Source organism: Sinohyriopsis cumingii, chromosome 15 (assembly GCF_028554795.1).
Source record: "Sinohyriopsis cumingii isolate HCF-2022 chromosome 15, ASM2855479v2, whole genome shotgun sequence".
In the NCBI taxonomy this organism is placed as follows: Eukaryota; Metazoa; Mollusca; class Bivalvia; order Unionida; family Unionidae; genus Sinohyriopsis; species Sinohyriopsis cumingii.
In genome coordinates, this window is record NC_142975.1 from 59,976,538 (window position 1) to 59,997,467 (window position 20,930).

At 35.9% G+C, this 20,930-nt stretch overlaps 1 protein-coding gene across 2 annotated transcripts in view; it reads right to left on the bottom strand.

Annotated features, from left to right (window-relative positions):
- The window catches only part of LOC149781890 (E3 ubiquitin-protein ligase MIB2-like), an 81,827-nt gene that overhangs the window by 54,664 nt on the left and 6,233 nt on the right, over positions 1-20,930 (bottom strand). For both annotated transcript variants that reach the window (XM_089936081.1, XM_089936082.1), the window contains exons 3-6: positions 17,262-17,433; positions 12,427-12,533; positions 5,880-6,074; positions 3,911-4,050 (exon numbers count right to left, since the gene is read on the bottom strand). In XM_089936081.1, coding sequence (XP_089792207.1) covers positions 3,911-4,050; positions 5,880-6,074; positions 12,427-12,533; positions 17,262-17,433 — 614 coding nt within the window. The remainder of the gene's footprint in view (positions 1-3,910; positions 4,051-5,879; positions 6,075-12,426; positions 12,534-17,261; positions 17,434-20,930) is intronic.

Sequence of the window (20,930 nt, forward strand, 5' to 3'; positions counted from 1 at the left end):
AGGTAAGGGATTTTAGATCACTGTAGACAATCTTTCCATGATCAGGTATGGGATTTTAGATCATTGTAGACAGTCTTTCCATGCACCAGGTAAGGGATTTTAGATCACTGTAGACAGTCTTTCCATGCACCAGGTAAGGGATTTTAGATCACTGTAGATGGCCTTTCCATGCACCAGGTAAGGGATTTTAGATCACTGTAGACAGTCTTTCCATGCAGTGCATCAGTAAAGGAAATCTAAGAGACAGTACTGACCATATCCAATCAACCAGTTGTCACCACTGGTCCCAACACATGACCATGTCAACTACCATACAAAGTTAAACTTGGTTCTAAAGGTAATGCTGAGATCTGGTCTGATCATGGAGGCATGGGCAGGGCTGGAGCTGTTTCTGCCAGTAAAGTTCAACTGTTTGGCCAATACGGTCACCCATAAATTTCCTGTCTATTGTGTGCAAACAGCACCCCATACACATCAGACATGTAACCTGGTTATCTTCTGCCAGCTTAAAGCATATGCACCCTATGTACTTATTCCTGCAAAATGTTGTTGTTGTTGTTGGGTTTAACGCCATTTTTCAGCACACGATAGGCTATACATGGTGGCCAGTATTAATGGTGGAGGAAGAACCCGGGAAACCCCCGGAAAGAACCACCAACCTACGAGAAGCTACTGGCAAGCTTTCTCACATACCAACATTGGCCAAATCCAAGACTCAAACCTCACGCAGACAGAGGTGAGATGGCAGTGACCTGTAGCGGAGAGCATTTTAGACCACTCGGCCCCCCCCCCCCCCCAAAATCTCTTGACATCTTTAACTAATGTCGCCATTTTCATAATACAGTCCTATCTGCTTATCTCAATATCTTTGGAATCAGGGTAATATTGTCAACATAAACAGATGTTTTGATAAGTATAAAGGGGGGGGGGCTGAAAATAAATTGAAATTAAGCTGTCATGTGAAATTTTTAAGAAGTGACCTGTTGTCAGCGACTAGGATTTACACTGGGAAAAACAGACAAAAACAATGAAAATTTTGATTAAATGAAGAATGCACTTGTATATTGACAATATACATTTGTGTAGTACAAATGTGTAACACAATGTGTTAAATAACGTACGTTTATATGAAAAATATATGAATTCGAGTATTAGATGACATGTTAGAAAATTCATGTATCAGTCAAATCCCGTTAGAAAACACAACATATTTTTAAAAAACCACAGTCCTCTTTTGATCTACATCCCACTGTCAACAAACACATTTCAAGAAACAATTCACTCAGATATTCATTATCCTGGTAGCACATGGTGGTATACTTGTTTGTATGCAACATGCACATGTACTTAAATTTGCCTAGACTTTGGTCACACAGAGACAAATACCATTATGCCAAGGCTACCAAGGGGATGAGGCTATTTATAGGGAAATGAAAAACTTTAACAAACATTTTTGCTTGATGTCTCACCTTCATTTAACTGGATGGCCAGATATCTATTGTTTCAAAATATTGGAACTTTAATTTGGGTTTTTTACAATGCCACTGGTAGCAATCATAAGCATGAACTGTTTTGGTGCAAACAGAAACTTTCCTGGAACAATAAATATGTTCTAATCACTATTAAAAATGAAACAACATTTTTATTGAAGTTTGTTGATGGCTTCCTTTGATCAAAGGTCTATGGCTTGCATTGATAAAGGTATATGTGATATTGATACTGAAGGTGTTACTAAAGATCATCTTTGAAGGACCAAATAAATGCCTGTTTGTTATTGCTGCAGCAACATCAAATAATTGTAGAACACTGAAACATATTTTTTTATTTGCTTAGTATATATACAGAACGATCAGAGCATTAAAGATAATCAGTTTTCTTTTAAGTTTCAGCAAAACTATTATTTCTAGTACATTTTTCAAAAAGATAAAAATATTGTCATCTTGGCGATTGTAGTCATGCAGAGGTGGTCAACTGTAGCTAGTCAGGTAGTATGATCATTTCGGTTATCTTACGGCATACAGTAGAGGGCCAGACAGCACAAGTGGATTAAGATACAACAATGTCGTGTTAGGGTGGTTTGTCAATATGAACAAAGGATTTGTTATGTAAGAACTGTGTCCAGTGCAATTTTATATCCAAGTTTGTGGTTTTCTGTCATGGTGCCTTTGAATTTCTTCACTTAAAATATTTATATTTTTAACAGCCAAAAATGTTGTCACCCAAGAAATTAACAGATGAAATATTTTATTGCCAATAAGAAAGAAAAAAAATCGAAATTTGCAACGTTGGTGAAGCCCAGCATGATCCGTGCATATACAGGTAAAATCGGTCAAGCAGTGCATGATGAATGAAGTGGATGCTAATGTCCAACATAAACATCTGCAATAATTGTATGAAGGACCTTGTGGTATGCAATAATAGACATTATTGACAGAATGAATATACTGGGTACAGTATGATGATTAGAACTGAGATACACTAGACCACAGCAGGTAATAAAAATGGCACTGCATATCGTAAGATGAAGATAGACCAGTAAAGTGTGAATTTTTCATCTCTGATAGAAAAGAGAACAAATATAAATATAGCATACTTCTCTGGGTGAGGAAACTCATTTGAATAGCTCTAAATGTTAAAAGACACAAGTGGAAAACAGTTTTGCAATAAATCTAAACAAAACATGCATACTAGCAAGAGTGTAAATAGTAAGTGAAATGTATACAGGATATAGAAACAACCACTCTGTCCATGGGGAGATCAGTCATGTACAAATCCCACCTTGTTGGACAAATTATTTTGTTAGGAGTCCATGCACTTAAAATAAGTAACAGAAATGAGTTAAAAGTAACAATCTTTGCAAAATTTAACAAATAATTTATTTCCCTAGAACACAAAGTGGAAATGGAAAAAAAAAACAACTTATAGTATTGCGAATTAAATCTCAAAATAACCCTAGAATTAGAGATACAAGTCTTAATAATAAAAGTTCAAAATAAACGTTAATGGAAATCCAATTTAAATCCAATGTTGAAGGTGTTGATGTGCATGTGGTGGCCTATACTGTGTTGATGTACCAACAGTCATTTGTTGAAACACAGTAACATAATTCCAGGTTTGAATTCACTATAAATACCCGTGAATGTCTCTGTCCAAGAATCCATTTTTTATAAGCACTGTACTTCCGGAGAAAAATTACTGAATTATATAATCTGAATAATTAAAATTCCAACCTAAATGAGTTTACAGACAAAAACAATAATACAAATTGATTCTGCTAGATCTTAAAGCATGAATGAATAATTTTTCCAGTGACAAGACTATATAGTCCTCTACTTGATGTTAGGTCACAATTAGCATTTTCTAATAAAAGCTACTTGACCTCATGTCACAATTAGCATGGTCTAATAAAAACTATTACTTAATGGAAAATTTCAATCTAGTTATAATTTGAAAGTATGTTCTAAAATTATAAAATAGAACACGGACAATGTCAGTTATGCTAGGGGAATCCCAATAACCTAGATCCAGACCCAAATAAACATGTTTACTTCTATTAATAATGATCCTAGTATTAAACCCATACACATAAAACATTTCAGCTATGTATTAGTTGTTTACAGAATATATTAAAAATCAATAATTCAGGTCAGGTAGAAAATAAACTTAGTTTTGGACAAGGTTATTTCATCATAAGCTGTTACATTACAAAAGCATAAAATGAAATAATTTTTTTTATAAAAAAAACCTAACAAACAATGCAAATTAAATATACATAACTTGTAGCAATTTTATTGCTGCAAACAAGATTGGGGTGGTGGTGGCTGGATTTTCAAGGTAGTGGTGGTACTTCCTATGCATTATGATCAGTTAATGTATTTAAATAAGAAATTACTTAGAACTAAATGCATACCTCAGCCATTCTGGGATTCCATCCTCCATGACCTTCTTGCATAATTTTCAGAATCTCCACCTCCAGGTTTACCCACACTTTGTCTCCCACTTTGAATTGGTGAGATATGCCAGTTGAGGTAGTTTGTTCTGGGAATTCTCCTGAGGGGAAAAATATAGCTTTTAATGATGGGTCCATTCCAATGGCTTTAAACAGATAAACTTGTGCTGGGAAATCAAATTCTGGAGAATGGCTATTCTGGGTACACAATTATTCCAAATGATGACATGGAATGCTTTAAATCCAATTAAATCAGTCTCATCAATATAAACATAAATGACAAATTTGGATGAAATCCAACTTTCCACTGTAAATCCAATGAAGACAGGTGATAAAGTAATTAATTGGTAATGTTATAGCATACTGTACATTAAGTGCACACATCTTCTCCACAGTGTAAAACTGCATGCCTAAGTTGCATTTAATCCAACTACCCCAGGTAAAGAAATGCTGAAGAAATCAAAAGGCAGACTATCAGGAAATAACTCCTGTAGATGATATCAAAGAATGCTGGAAACTGAACATATTTAATGACTAGTCAACACAAAAATATGCACGACCTGCTCGGTTGATTTTAACAAATCTTGGTAAAGTTCTGTTGTAGAAACCATAGTCTAGAGGATGCTGTCCAAGCAGCAATATTTTCATTTAGGACCAACTAGACCAGTGGTTCCCAGCCTGGGTCCATGGGGCTATTCCAAGGGAGACTAAAAGTACAACTATTAGCATGAGGGGGTCCACAACTTTTTTTTAAAGCTAAGAAGTTGTCCTCATAATCAAAAAGTTTGGGAACCAGTGAACTAGACCATGGAATGAATGTGAGTATGAAGTTTCAAGGCAGTCCTCCAAGTAGTTTTGAAATAGTGATAACAAATTTGCGCTAATGGGCAGATGGTGATGGAGGACAACATACCATCCCACAAGCTCTTATGGTCGATGACAACTAAAAACTGAATTACTAACTGCATTCATAAGTATGTGTAATGGAAAGGAATTCTTATATGTCCCCTTCTGAGATAAAATAAAAAGTTTTAAAAAGTCTGGTTAAATTTGTTTTTAAAAACTGGTAAAGTTATCCAACAGAAATAAAATGAAAAAGACAGATAATGAGGAAAATCTCATGTAAATATCAAGGAAATCCAGAAATCCAACTTACTCAAGGACCATCAATATAAAGCTGCCAAATGTGGCAGAAATCCAACAATCCTTGGAGAAATATAATGCTCCAGAAAGAATGTTTGGATGAAAATCAGGGGACATAAATGCTGTAAATGCTGACACACAATTCTTGAATTACATCTCACCCAAACGTCTCATCACTATAATGTTGCATGCCAAATTCAGTTGAAATCCAACAAACAATGGCCAAGTTACACTGCAGAAAGCAATAGCAGGGCATTAACTCTTGCAAATGATGTCTTGGAAAGTTGGATATCTTTCAATATCTCATTATAATTAAGCTGCATGCCAAATGTGGTTAAAATACAACCATCCTTAGTTAATCTACTAAAGAAAATAGTATGTCACATAATCAGGGGCTATAACATGACAATAAACTATGAGAAGAAGAAAAATGGCATGTTAGGTATGCCACTAGCAAAGACTATCAAACTTCAGATGGTCTACTTGAGCAAGTGGAGTTTGATTCCACTTAAAACAATAAGGTAGACTATAATTAAAAACACAATGTAACTAAATAACTGAAGCAGGGAATAGTGGTAACACTGGTCCAGTTTTGTAAACAAGGTGTAGTATGTCTCATGACACGAATTTATCTCAGGTTCCAGGCTCTTTATGATAAATGAGTTTGTGAAACTGAGCTAAGGATCATCTTTAAACATGGTGTTAATGCTAAACGTTATGCTACATACAGGCCTGAGTGGCAGTGAAATTGCTAAATACATTAGTCTACATCTTGGTCCAATCTTACCCAAGACTGGTAGATGATCTTTGTAGTAATTTCCAGCACTTGCTGCCTGCACATACTTCAGATCAACCTTCCCTTTATGACCAACTCTGTATACATTGGTGGAACCAGATGCCCATGTTACCGCCGCAACACTCCTCCCAGATTCCGAATCCCAACCTCGTACATCTGTCACCTTACCAATCTTTCCCTCACCACCTGCAATTGTACATTATCAAGTTTAATTGCACAGAGGTATCATAATCATTATTATTATTATTGGTAATGGTAGCTGTTGCTATAGCTACTTATGCTACTACCGTGGAGTAAAATTATATCTGTATTACAGTTTACTAGAGAACATTTCCTTTTTGGTTCATTTTATTCTTTTAAAGTTAATAACAACAACAAAAAACAATCTGTCACTGAGAATTTTGTGTTCAAGGAAATATGTGGATCCCAGCACTAGATAAATAATTACAGAGGGTGATTTTCTTGGCTAAAATAAGCAAAAGTTGACAGGTCCTACAAGAGTATGTGGTTGCTGTCTGTGACTGTCTGTGAAAGAATGGTGCTGTCTGTGACTGTTTCAGCAGCAACCAATGGACCAACTATTTATTATTTAATAAGGCCATGTCATGCAATCAGCTAGTGGAAAATGTGGATTCAGCATGCCAACAGACTTATTTCATTATATCATAAACTGAGACATATCAATGAAAGGCAAGGCTTGTAGAAATAGCTCATATTTTATAAATCAAAATCATCATCATGAATTACTATTGTTAAGACGATAATGCTTGTGGGGTTATCTTCCATTTCCCTGGTTTTATTGGGTGGAAAAGCTATTCAGATAAATCTGGAGAGCATGTACTGGGTCCTATAGCCTTGTCTCGCTCAAAGTATTTGATTGATGAAAGGGGCTGTAATGTTATTTTATGGTTGCCAGTAGAGGGAAGTCTCTTCTTAGTAATGAAACCTGCTTGTGTCATTAACACGAATGAACCATCAGAAAGGAATTTGTTGTTGTTGTTGTTGTAGGGTTTAACACCATTTTTCAGCACATGATAGGCTATACATGGCGGCCAGTATTAATGGTGGAGGAAGAACCTGGGAAATCCCTGGGAAGAACCACCAACCCTCGAGAAGCTACTGGCAAGCTTTTTCACATACCCACATCGGCCGAATCTGAGACTCCAACCTACGCAGACAGTGGTGAGATGGCAGTGATCCGTAATGGAGAGCGCTTTAGACCACTTGGCCATTCGGGGCCCACGAAAGGAATTGTAGGTAGTTTGGATCCACAGACAGAACACTTCTTCTTGATGATGCTGAAGTCTAGGCTATGAGGAACATGTTGTTGGCTTAATGCCATTTTACAATAAGCTATATATGGCAATGATTATAACTGGCAGCGGAAGAACCACCAACCCATGGGAAGCTTCTGGCAACATTCTCACATTGCCTTGCCCGAGACATCAACCCAAGTTCACAGAATTGGAATGGCATGTCACGACAGATCAACTTTGGTTATCATATCTGAGAGATCTTTGTCGTGGCTAATGTCAAGATGCCCATGATGTCTTAGTGTCAAAATCATGGAGTGATATTGATTAACAGTTATCAGTACAAGCTTCTAACTTTCAATGAAAAAAAAAAGTTGGCCTGCTTGGGAAGGGAGGCTGACGGGTGTGGCAATATTTGCACAAAACCATGTTAAAATAATTTCCTCTTGTATACTTTTAAAGTCGAGGGCCATCTAGCTGATGAGATCCTCTCCACAACTAAGCTTTTCTTCCACAAGGCCTGCTGTACAAGAGCTGTACAAGAGCCATGCATGAAACAGAAATTTATCTGGACATGAAAGATTAGTGACTGCAGCTGTTCAAAAAGTTCCAGGGTCACCAGGATTTTCCAGGGCATGTCTGTTGCCAAGTCAAGCAGATCGGTGATGCATATTTTGTCCCATTGAAGAAGGGCGACAAGGATTATTTTGTAATCCATGCATCTCATTTTCTGCATTAACTTCCGAATCAGAACTGCTTTGTAGAAGGCATAGGCCCAGATTCCCATTCCCTCATAGTCTATTGATATAGCATTGATAGACATACATTCCAATCTTGCAAACAGGTCCACTGGTCAACCCCACAGACTGCACACTCGATGGAAGACACCTCTGTGTGCAGTAGCTGTCCCTCCTTGATAGAGAATCAACCAGAACATTAAGCCTGCCCCGAATGTGTCATACCTTATGCTTATTTGATATTGGGAACACCAATGAAGGGAATACCATCTCAACATTCATAGTTGTGGTGACTTCATTTCACCTTGTTTCTGAAGATAACTGAGCACCAATGAATAGTCTACATGATTATAGAACAAGTAACATAGCTCATGTACGCACAGTCACCTTTTTGCAGCTACATGTTTTGGAGAATTTGACAACATATACCTTTAAATGGCATTTATTCACTTTATTTCATGCCTTGTCCATAAAAATTCCATTGATGAATAATGTATAAATTCCTAGAAAAATGCTTAACGGCAAATTCGATGATAACATACTCCGTCATTTTTTTGCTCAATCAAGCAAGCTGGTTGAACCCGTTTAAACCGGTTTTTGTTGCGTGATATGATGTAAGAGGAAGCGTGCCTGCAATTTGGGAAAAAGTTGTACTACAAACATAAACAGAGATGCAACAATGTCATCATTTATAAACAAAGCCTGGGAAAACACCGGCAGGAAGAAAACAATCGGCAAACACATCCAATAAATAGAAGGCAATTATGTAACTTTGGGTATATCTCCTGTATAAAATGTCATGTCTTTTATTTCAATTCATACATAATACCTATTTTTCCCATACAAATATGTGCTTTCATACATGTAAAAACATTAGAAACAAGGCTGTCAATTCAAACTTATTTTAGTTAAATTTTACATGATGCTAAATTATCATTTTGAAGAAATTCACATGTACAAGCTAAGAATAAAACTTACTGAATGTTACTTCTCAATCTCATAGTTTAAAATTGATGCAGGAGATGCATAAAGATACATGCAACTTCTTGTTCACGCGATTGTACCTTGATTCCCCCTGCACTAGTAATAGTTCAAGCCAATACAGACTTCTTGGCCCAGTGTAATGCCGAACTGCCATTGTAAAATTCCATAGCGATCAATAATTTTCATCTGGAAATTTCGTTATGACAATTAATTTGCAGATCACTAGAAAATCATGACTAAATAAACATTGTTATAACTATATTACGATTAAATTTTAAAAATAACACTATTTTTTACATTTATATAAATAAATGTGTTTACATGACCCATGTTACTTGAACTATAGGACTGTTTTTAAATGATGGTCCTGCCAAACGTTGGGAGGCTTTGAGGATTGTCTTCATTACCAAGTGGTTCTCTATTGTTGTGTCTACTTGCCAATGACCATCTCAAAGTCCAGTAGAAAGAGGGTCACCCACCCTGAGTAGATTGTGACCATTGGTTGTTGTACTTCCAACTGAATTCCTCATGCTAGATATTCTCTGTTTTGTCAATGAATCAGGAAGTATCTGATTTCCATTTCATTGAGATCTTTTTCTGCTGATCTAATGAACAATAAACTGGAAACCACTGAAAGAGGAGTAATATCTATGAAGGGCGCATGTAGAGGAGTTGAAGGAACCCTCTCGCCATTATAAATTTTTTGCAAGAAGTTCTCTATGAAGTTACGACAATGCAGTCAATGCATTTGGCATGAAGACAGATTAGGTTCATAAAGGTGAGGAACTACAAACCAAATGAATTAGGTTCAACAAATAGGGATCAATTTTGGGGTATTTTTTGGTTTAAAAAATGAGATCCACAACTGACCCCACATTATAAGCAGATTCATAAGTTATCAGGGTGGGAGTTATCGAATGAGTGGTGTATTTACTTTGTTTTTATATCACTTGACTCCAAGGTTAAGCAGAACTGCTGTCTTAAGTGACCTGTAAACATTCTCAATTCTGAGCACACTTACAACTCCCTTTATAACTCATTACTCCATATTTTCCCACCATTTCACCCTATTCAGTTAAAGGAAAGAAATCAACTTGCCCACTCTGCTTGGATCCTGATATGTTCCAAATCCCGAAACGGTGGGATTCATCACCCTTACAATCAATGCTCTTTATTTTCTGACCACTTCACCCTATTCAATTTGCCCATAAATTTGAACACAGCATAAATCCTGCTATATTCCAAATCTGAAATGGGTGGGATTAAGTTGTCTTGAAACAAATAGGAAAAAACAAACTTTACAATTGAGGTCAATCTATTATGTGGACATACATACAGCCATGCACATGAATGCCAAAGTAACCATTATGACATGCTTCTGTCAATGCAGGCTTGAAAACAATAACCAGCTATACAGCAGTACAATTAATGAGATCACACCATAACTCCAACAAGGAAATTAACGATCAATGTGCTGCAAAAGAAGCAAGACAAATAGCTATTCTTACATTATTGACCTGGTTCTAGCAAGTTTAACATAGTATAGTTTCTGTCATGCGCTGAAACACTGGATAAATCATGTGCTGCTGGAGAAAAAGGCTTAATTTGTTTAAAAAGTCTTTTAGCCGGTAATTGGTATATAATTTATCTAGTAATTGGTATATAATTTATCTAGTAATTGGTATATAATTTATCTAGTAATTGGTATATAATTTATCTAATTATCTAGTAAATGGTATATAATTTATCTAGTAACTGGTATATAATTTATCTAGTAATTGATCACATACAAATAGGAACAATACACATTCTTCTACCTGACATCAGCAAATGTATGAACAAAGCCAATTGTGCATGATCACTCTTTTGATGAACAAAGAAAAATGGTGGTTGGGGGTTATAATTGCTGACAACATTCCAGGCTTGTGTTCTGTTAAATGCTGGAGGACTGCTCTCCTGGTAGTTTTGAGAAGAGTTATTCACGCTACTTAAATTTTTTATGACATAAATGTTAACAGCACATTCTCATTTACAGCACATGATGCCATATATCAAATATATCATTATTTGCAAAGGGAATCTGCCACAAAATCTGGGGGAAAAAACATCTGGAAATCTTTATTTTGAACAATAAGATTGGAGAAAGCATTGGATCACTCCTCTGGAAGCAATTTAAGGAGCACCACAGTGACCAAGAGTGATCATGTTCCTCAAACACATGCCCTGCACATTACGCGCTGAACTGAGAATAGCGTAATATACCAATGTGCAATTTAATCAGATAGCTTAATTTACTGAACTGCAAATAGGAGAAAATGGTAAAAATTTGTTCAATAACAGTGATTCGAAATGGAAACAAAGATAAAACACTAAGCTTTGTGTTGTTATATCAACTAATTACACATCTGTATGATTCTTGAAATGTGTCCATAGTGGTACCGTATTATATCTGAAATTGCATAACAACAAGGTTCATTATTTTGAGGGACAGCTTACCATACCTGCTGAGAGTGGTGCAATAACATGTTCTGCTGGCAATTCATTGCACAATCAGATACATACATACATACAACTAATGTCAAGTATTAGATTGCTACTTAAACGATCATTCAGTAGAACTTTGAAAATGAAAGACTAGGCCTCAGTTTCAAACACTTTCTAAAAGCACTGAGATTTTACATTATCTTGCTCCTGACATATTTGTGAATATTGCTAGTTTCGTCAGAGGTCAGTTAGGAGAAAGGATGAAAAATAACCCTTCATTTTTAAAACTGTACAACTAGGAAATAATTTATTCTTTTTTGCGAGAGGGAAGAGTTGTGAAATCCATTACATTTTTCTCAGCAATAATTTTTAAAAATATATATATATATATATATATATATATATATATATATATATATATATATATATATATATATATAATTTATAAGCTCATTTTTAATCTTTCACACCACTTTGGTGGCCTAAGTGGTTAGAGCATCTGCCTTGGATGTGGGAGGTCAAGGGTTCAAACCCCAGCCAAGTCATACCAATGACTTATAAAAATGGTACTAACAGCTGTCTCACTAGGTACTCAGCACTAAGAGGTTAGTGTTAAGACTGGTCGGCCTGGTGTCAGGATAATGTGACTTGGTAGGACATGATGCTACATGTCTGCAGCATGATACCCCAGAGCTAGACATCACTGTAAACTGCCACTCTGCAGACATCATAGCAATATGACTGAAAAATTGTTAAAGCCAATGAAAAAATCCAAATCACACAATCTTTTACACTCAATGAATCTCTGTGAAATTCAACTGTTGCCAACAAATAAATAAGAAGGTATTAAAAAATATCGATATGAGGAAGACAATATTACATGGTATGTGAAACTTGAGCCTGAGCAATACTGGTGCCAAAACCAAAATATCCATTTTATAGAAATCATGATAACTGATGCTCCTGGAACAAAAATGAAGGTCCTCGAAGCAAAGACTTTCACTAAAGAGAGTTCTGCATTATCCAATAAAATATTAAAATATTTGAATATTATAATGTCCACTGATTTCACGAACTTACCATCTTGGTTTCCCCAGTCCCAATCAGGACCCCTCACCACTCTAGCGCCACTAACAATTCCCCAGGCCTGCACCTTCACACTGTTCAACCTTTTGGGTACTTTCACCCTAAATGTATAGGAAAACATACATTAGTATTTTCAAATCAAGTGCTTGAATTTCACAAGAATATTACAGTAGCCAAGGCGGCCCCAGGTGGTAGAGTGGTGTAAAGCACTCACCATTATGGATCATTGCCACTCACCTCTGCATGGGATCCAGTCTCGGTTCAGCCAAAATGGGTATGTGAGAATGCATGCCAGTAGCTTCTTGTGGGTCAGTGGATTTTTCCTTGGTTCTTAATCCACCATTTATTCTGGCCACCATGTATAGCCTATCTTGTGCTGAAAAATGACATTAAACCCTACAATAACAGTAACAGTAGCCAAGGAGACTAATAGAATTTATAATCAATTAGTCCCCTTGGGATTTTGCTAGTCCTCCACAAAAAGTTGCTCTCATTACTGTGACTATCTAACTGGATCAGATTTAAAAATTAACTGGAACTAAAACTGAATTAAATATTTGGGTATTTTTAAGAACAAGATATTAAAAAAATAAGCCGTCAATTTTATTTTTGGGCATACAATGCATTGAGTTATGAAAGAAGCTGAAATGAATACCAATTTTTTTTTATATTAAATATTCATTTAATGTACACCTCTCCCTCGATAACTCACGCACAACAGGGTCCACAAACATAGACCACACTATAACTGAGGGCTCAAGTTACAGAGGGACCTCCAAAAAGTGAAAAAATCCACTTATACATCGAGAAAACTATGGGGATGGTGGTTTAGGGAACTAGGCTGTTTAACGACTGAATCCTTGTTTTACTATCACATTAATAATAATTGTTAATAACACACTTTTTCTAGTGAAGTTGTTCATTATTCAGCATAAATAATATTAATTTTTTATTAGGACTATTCGGACTTTTGTCAGGATAATGTAACTAGTTGGGACATCATGCTACATGTCTGCGACATTATGCCCCAGTGTTAGAAATCACTATAAACTGCCACACTGCAGCCATCATAGTGATATGACTGAAAAATTCTTAAAAGCTATGTTAAGAATCCAAATCACACACACACACAAAATGTCCAACATGTGAAAGATTGTTCCAACTGGTTACAACAAGCATCATGTGTATGCGAAAACATGCCGTATTATGTCACTGCTTTTTGTTTCGTCGATTAGTCTGGTTTCCGGTGTGGTATTTAATAGATTACTGCTAAGTCTGGAGTCAAAGTATAGCAGGGAACTAGACTAATTGTTGATACACCACCAAACAAAATTCCGTAAAAAAAAACAAACTAGCAACATTATTTCATAAGACAATCACCTACGTTGAAACTCAATTTTTGTACTGTCCAATTTTGATGATTTCATCGATAGTAATAGTGAAACTTCTTATCATCCCTGAGAAGGAATTCTCTGAAACTTGCCTGCCCACAATGGTCCGTATCTGTGAAATGAAGCTCTTTATTTTACGAAGTTTCATTTTGCTTGGCTGCCTTGCTGTCTTTGATCACAGTCAGTTAATTTAAGGTAGTTTCTTACATACACAATAACATTTATAACAGTGTTCGATTGATCAAATGAAGTGAGTTCACCCAACATACAACCGGGGCAACTAGATTTTAAGTATGTTGTAGGATTTGCATGCCTCTTAACTTTGTTTTATTCCACCTCCTTTATTTGATTCAAAAGACAACTGACATGAAAATACGAAGGAGGTCAGATTTTAAATCAGTGCAACAATATAACAAATACTTCCTCAAGTCAGTTGTCAAAACATGGTCGGCACTTTATTAGTTTCTCAAAAAAAACTTGCAGACATAGCTGTTATGGTTGATTGACATATTCTGTGTTTAAAAACACATTGCATTTACTGATGATTACACTTAAGAGCCACTAATAGACAGAATTAAAACACAAATTTCACTTAATAAAAATAATTTAATTAGCATTTAAATATTTATGTACTTCCTACACTAAGCAAAAGTGACATTTTTATTGATCACAATTTCCTTGTACTATATCTTTAATCAAAGAATGTCATTTGGAAAGAAAATGTAACCAAATATATGACTTCAAAATGTTTATTATAATTTACAGGTCCTATCTACCTTTTTTGACAATAAAAAAAGGGATAAATCAATGTTTCAGTTTCCAATTTTGATAGCTTTCTTTCAAGTTCAAGAAATAGGGATACATTTTGGGGGGTATTTTCAGGTTTAAATGGGGCCCCAAGTGGCTGAGTGGTCTAAAGCGCTCTCTGTCACGGATCACTGCCATCTCACCACTGTCTGCATAGGTTCCAGTCTCGGGCTTGGCCAATGTGGATATGTAAGAAAGCTTGCCGGTAGCTTCTCGTGGGTCAGTGGTTCTTTCCGGGGTTTTCCCGGGTTCTTCCTCCACCATTAATACTGGCCGCCATGTATAGCCTATTTTGTGCTGAAAAATGGCATTAAACCCTATAACAAAAAAAAAATCAGGTTTAAAAATAGTGTAATTTAGACTAATTCGGCTGATTTGTATGAGGACAAGGGAAAAGCCACTTTTAGTCAAATGTGTGCTTAGATCATGACAATTTCCATAAGTAAAATATACAAGGTGGCGCTGACCAGTTTCATATTTTGCAACGGGTAAAAAGGATCTTGTATATCTCAGGTATTGTTAAAAAAACCTTTAATTCCCTTTATTATGGTGTATGATTTATGTGTGTAAATATGGGTTACAGAGTATATAATTTGGTTTTACTTCAAATGTGCACCTCTTAACGAAATGCTAACTCTGTAGGATCATTTTCACTTCCTGAACTTCAGAGGTAGATTATAAAAAAAGAGCAGATAACTATTTTTTTTACATATGATATATTTGGTAATTCATTCATTGCACTTTCAGAAGCTGGTATTGACTAGTCAGGCAAAATTCATTTTTCCTATTTTAATAGCTGCTAAACATAATTTAGATTAATTGATTGTTAATCTGGGCAGTACTCTCACACTGCACCAACATGTCATGAACATATGCAAGGCTGCATATCTTGAGCTGAAACGAATCAGCTCAATTCACAAATATCTTTCAGCTGATGCCACTAGAACACTTGTGTGTTCATTAGTACTTTCAAGACTGGACTACTGTAATTCAATTCTGTCTGGTTCATCTCAATATCTACTCCAGAAACTTCAAAAAGTTCAAAACACAGCTGCTCGGATCATACTTAGAGTACCACGATCAGAGCGCACCTCCCCGCTGCTCTGTACCCTATACTGGCTATCCATTCGATCCAGAATCAAACACAAAATTTGTTCTCTGTGCTACGTTTCACTGTTGGACTCTAGTCCAACATACCTATCTGACCTCACCCATGTGTACACACCATCAAGATACTTACGCTCCTCTTCTGATAATCGTATACTCATTATTCCCACTATGAAAACAAAGTCAAATGGACAGCGTGCTTTTGCATACCAGGGCCCAGCAACGTGGAATGAATTGCCCACTGAACTTAGACACAAAGACACAGTGATCACATTCAAGAGGGCTCTCAAAACTCATTTATTTTGACTGCAAGAACAAACTTAAAGACCTAATAATGTTTCCTACCTTAAATATTCTCAGCATGTTTTTAAAAAAATGTTTTCTAATTTCATGGTGTTTGTTTTTGTAATCATATCATTACATGTTTTTTATGTTATAGGTGTTGTCTAATGTTGTAAAGCGCTTAGAGCTTCTAAAGATTAGGAGCTAAACGAAGTCCTCATTATTATTATTATTATTAATTCAGGATGGGTTTTATGTGCAACATCATGACATCAAGATGAAAACAAAGAAATATTGCAAAAGCCTTAGGAACATGCCGCCTTTGAAACATTTTGCAGGTTTTCTCCAGTAGACCCTGCATAGACCCAGATGGGGTAGTTCATTAGGGGAAAAAAAGATCAGAGTCTGTGCAATTTGCTGTTGGACTCAACATGTTAGCTTATTTTCTCTCAAACTATCCCTTCTCCCTTGTTATTTTTATTTCTGTTCATTATTCCGATGTTTCTGACTGTAATTTGAGCCAAGCATAAAAGGTTCCTCAGGTGTATTGCTGGTCACAATGGTTACCATGAACAATAGAGTATTTTTTTAAAAAAGCCCCATACTATTTCTAACCCCTAATTTACTATATATACAGTACTTGCTTATAACTGCAAACTGCACAGATCCAGAACTTCTGTTACATAATGCACTGACAGATCTGGGTCTACATAGTTTGTAGAGAATAATCAGTAAAACAGACAACATCGATCATGATATGTCAACACAAAATGTGAGGATCTATGCTATTTGCGCTTTGTGGTTTAATAACATAGTACAATATAGGATATATATGGTGGCTAGTACAACTGGTGGAGCGAGAACCCAGGAAAACCTTAATAAGAACTACTGATGCATGAAAAGCTATAGGCAGCTTTCTCTTATACCATCATTGGTCAAGCCTGAGGTTAGGACCCACACAGACTGAGGTGACCGTGTTATTTGCAGTTTGACTCGACTTACATGCAAGTATATACAGTTACCTTTTGTTCCAATTTTCAATCAATATCCACAGCATAATTACAGTTTGCATGTCCTGTTTAAATAACTTTTTAAAAAGAACACTAGTATTTTAAGGAATATGTTTCTGAGGAGGTAATGTATCCTATGAGGGGTCCAATGCTGACAAATCAATGAAAAACATGAGAATTTAATAAATGAATTTTATCCCATAACTTTCCTACCTGTACACATACAACTTACCCTTTTGATGTTGCTGTGTCAAAGCGTTGAAAGGAATGAAGCAAGTCATGTTTATCAGACATGTAGCATGAAGTGCAAAGATCAAAGTCGTGACATTTGGTACACTTCCATCTCATTCCTTGTACCCCTTGTTTCTTGCATGTATCACAGATGATGTTTGGATGCTTCACCCCTTCAATAAATGAAAATAAAAAAAACATGTTACATTGGCAGCCAATCGGTCAGGGATCATCCTGGGCTTCACTAATGTCGCAAATTCTGATTTTCTTCTTATTGGTGAATAAATATACCATCATGCAAATTTTTGGGAAACAGCCTTTTTGAGTGGAGAAATTCAAAAGGACCACGAAAGGAAGCCACAAACTTGGATACACAATGTTGTTGTTGTTGTAGGGTTTAACGCCATTTTCAGCACAAGATAGGCTATACATGGCGGCCAGTATAATTGGTGGAGGAAGAACCCTGGAAAACCCAGGGAAGAACCACCGACCCACGAGAAGCTACTGGCAGGCTTTCTCACGTACCAACGTTAGCCAAGGCTGGACTCGAACTCACGCAGTGGATACACAATGTACTGAAATCTATCTGTTACATAAACAAATCATTTGTTATTTTGACAAACCCATCTTTACAGTGCATTGTTACATCATAATCGGCTTATGTTGACATCTGGTTTGGGTAATGTATGCTGTGATACACTCAATCATGTTACCAGACTATGCCTACAATCGACCGACCTCTGAAGATGCAAACAGAAACAGCTATTGAACGATGGATAATCCTTCTACTTTTTTAAAATAAATATACCAATAAAATAGTTTTGCTGAAACTTCAGAGAAAACTGATTACCTCTGAAGTACTGATTGCTGTGTATAAATACAAAGCAAATCTTAGTCAGAATTATATACTGTCAAGAGTGCAACTTTATCGTAGGTAAATGTTAGTCAGATGTTGAACGTTCATCATCTCATCCTATAAAAGAAAGTAATAAAATTTACAGCATTTGGATTTAGTGCCAATTCATCAGACAACACAGCCACTGAACCGGATGTTATACCTGGCAGTCCAACATCATCTACATGTAGTGATGGTAGTAATGCTTCAAGTGCAACACCTAATCATGATGAATGGGTTAAAAGTTCCCAAACTTTTCTCATCAGCTGGAAACTTGGACATCCGTGGCTGAGATATGATACAAGGTTAAAGCAAATGTTTCTGTGATATATGTATCAAGGCACAAGTCGTCAATTCATTTACAACTGGCTGTAATATTTTGAAGGAGTGTGACACCAAACATGTATCCAGACGGGTTAAGTAATGTATGTCAATTTTGCTCATTGATCTTTTACTTTTGCCATCAATCCTGTGTTACGACTGCGGGGACTTAAACTACACAATAAGAAATAGCAAAACAATTCCGAATATGTTCCAATGAAAAATGCCCCTTTTGTGTTGTAGTTTCAAATGTACAGAAAGAATTAATTAATTTACAAAGAGTTCAAATAGTTGCTGAATAAATTTAGTTAATACCATACAATTATTCTAGCATGTCATACAAAATATAAATCTTTTCAAAAGACAAGTCCGGAGATTAAATCTGAAAACATGCAGATTGGGACCTACCATCCGGAATTTTTTGGCAGCATATCTAAGCATCGTTTTCACTAAATATTCTCAGATTTTGTTGGTCCAATACTTGTGAAATTCTCAAAAAGGACAAGCTGTTTCTCCCTGTGGCGTGCGTTATTCCCCCCCCCCCCATGCCTCCCATTTCATATTCTATACAATAGCCGAAGGTTAGACTTGAGTCTCTTTGACATACTTCAAAGAAACAGCCTGTTCTACAGTGAGTGAAAGCACTAGCAACTGATTGACAAATAAACCATGCCCTTTTTTGTTATAACTAAACAATTCCTAAAATGGGTGTGAATTTAGGTTAACAGCTCAAATGCTGTCTCAAGCTAACATATATGTGATAACTATTTCCCACATTTTATATCCCACCTTATTTCCTTATTGTTAACTAGTATATGCATACAACACTGTTGACTCAATAACAAATTTTTTCTGAATTGGTATTTTTTTTTTGGTGGTGGGGAGGTACTGATACTCTGTGATATGTTTCTTCACTCCTTCTTTTAATTTAATGGTGGTAATTAATGCTTATATAAACTGTACATTAATGTCAGGTGTTGATTCATGTAAATTTCATTGGTGGGAATGGAGATCCTAGTTTGCTTGTCAAGAAAAACTGTATAGCATTCAGTGATCATTCTTGGGATTTAGGAAGCAATTCACTAAAAGCAAAGCATTTAATAAATGTATGAACTCATGGTTGACGGAGATATACTTTGTGAAGCTAGCCATAAAAAAAGGGGTGGGATTTAATTACTGAATGCATGAAATTGACGGTCACATTAAATGTCATTAATCTTACATTGCAAAGTACGATCATAGGGTTTTAGTATTAAAATGTCATTAATTAAAGTTCCTTACAAAACTATTATTTGGAATATAATATACATGATATAGATTTGCTTAATACCCAATACTTCTATGAAAAATATTAGCGAGACACTGTCGATGTCAGGAAATTAGATATTTTACATTCGATAAAGCATTTTTTTGTTTTGTGAAGTCTACATTTCACTGTCGGTACAAAAGAGTGCTGAGTATTACATGGTTAAGGAATATTTCTTGACCTTTTATGAGCTGGTGACCAAGTCATATCTACAAAGTTTTAGGAAACGTAGAAAAGAAAAATCCATATCAAATATGTAAGAGAAAAGAATAACTGTTTGACAGCTGGTGCTCAGCCAAGAAGGTTCATACTAATCCAAGAAATGCATCCATTGTGATATCAAGACCAATCCTGATGAGTAAAAATGGGAAACTTTTGAAAATGCTTCAGGTATAACAGATGAGTATTCCTTGACTCACAAAGTTTCATTTGTCAATAAGTCTTCCTCTCAGCAGTTTTTGTTGGTAAAAATCATCTCAGTCTCATTCAATTATTTCTAAATCTCAATCTAGCATGACTTTTAAAAATCCAAATGCTCTTATTTCAAGAAGGTCAAGGTCACTACTTTGTATTGAAAGCAACACATTTGTTGGGTCAAACAAACTACAGTCGGATTCTATTTTGGATATGTTTGAACCATTTAAGTTAGAAGGTTCTATATCACTTTTTGCGATTCCCTATTAAAATATCAAGGGACACTGAAGCTTCTCAGAGTTATTTCTTATCAGGTACATTGCCTTTGTCTGAGTAGTTGTCTAGTAAAATTGCTCTTATTCACGGAGGAGAGTGTTGCTTTGATAATGATCCGACCTATTGTGTCAATTTTGGCATCAAACTTAGCTTCCAGACTATATCTGTTGGAGCAGTGACTTCTTTACCTATAGAAGGGATTCACTTATTAGCAGGCAATGACCTAGATGGACATAAGGTCATGGTTATTCCACTAGTAACTGACAAGCCTTGTTTGGATCAAAAAGTTGTGCAGTTACAGAACTATAGTAAAATAAGCCCTGGAGCATGATGCTGATCAGGAAATTATTCCTTTAGCCGACACATTTAATGGACACTTTTCTGATGGGCTCACATTTGCTCCAGTTTGGGGAATCCCAGTGCCGATGGGTAAAAGGAAACTGATGCAATCTTTGGGT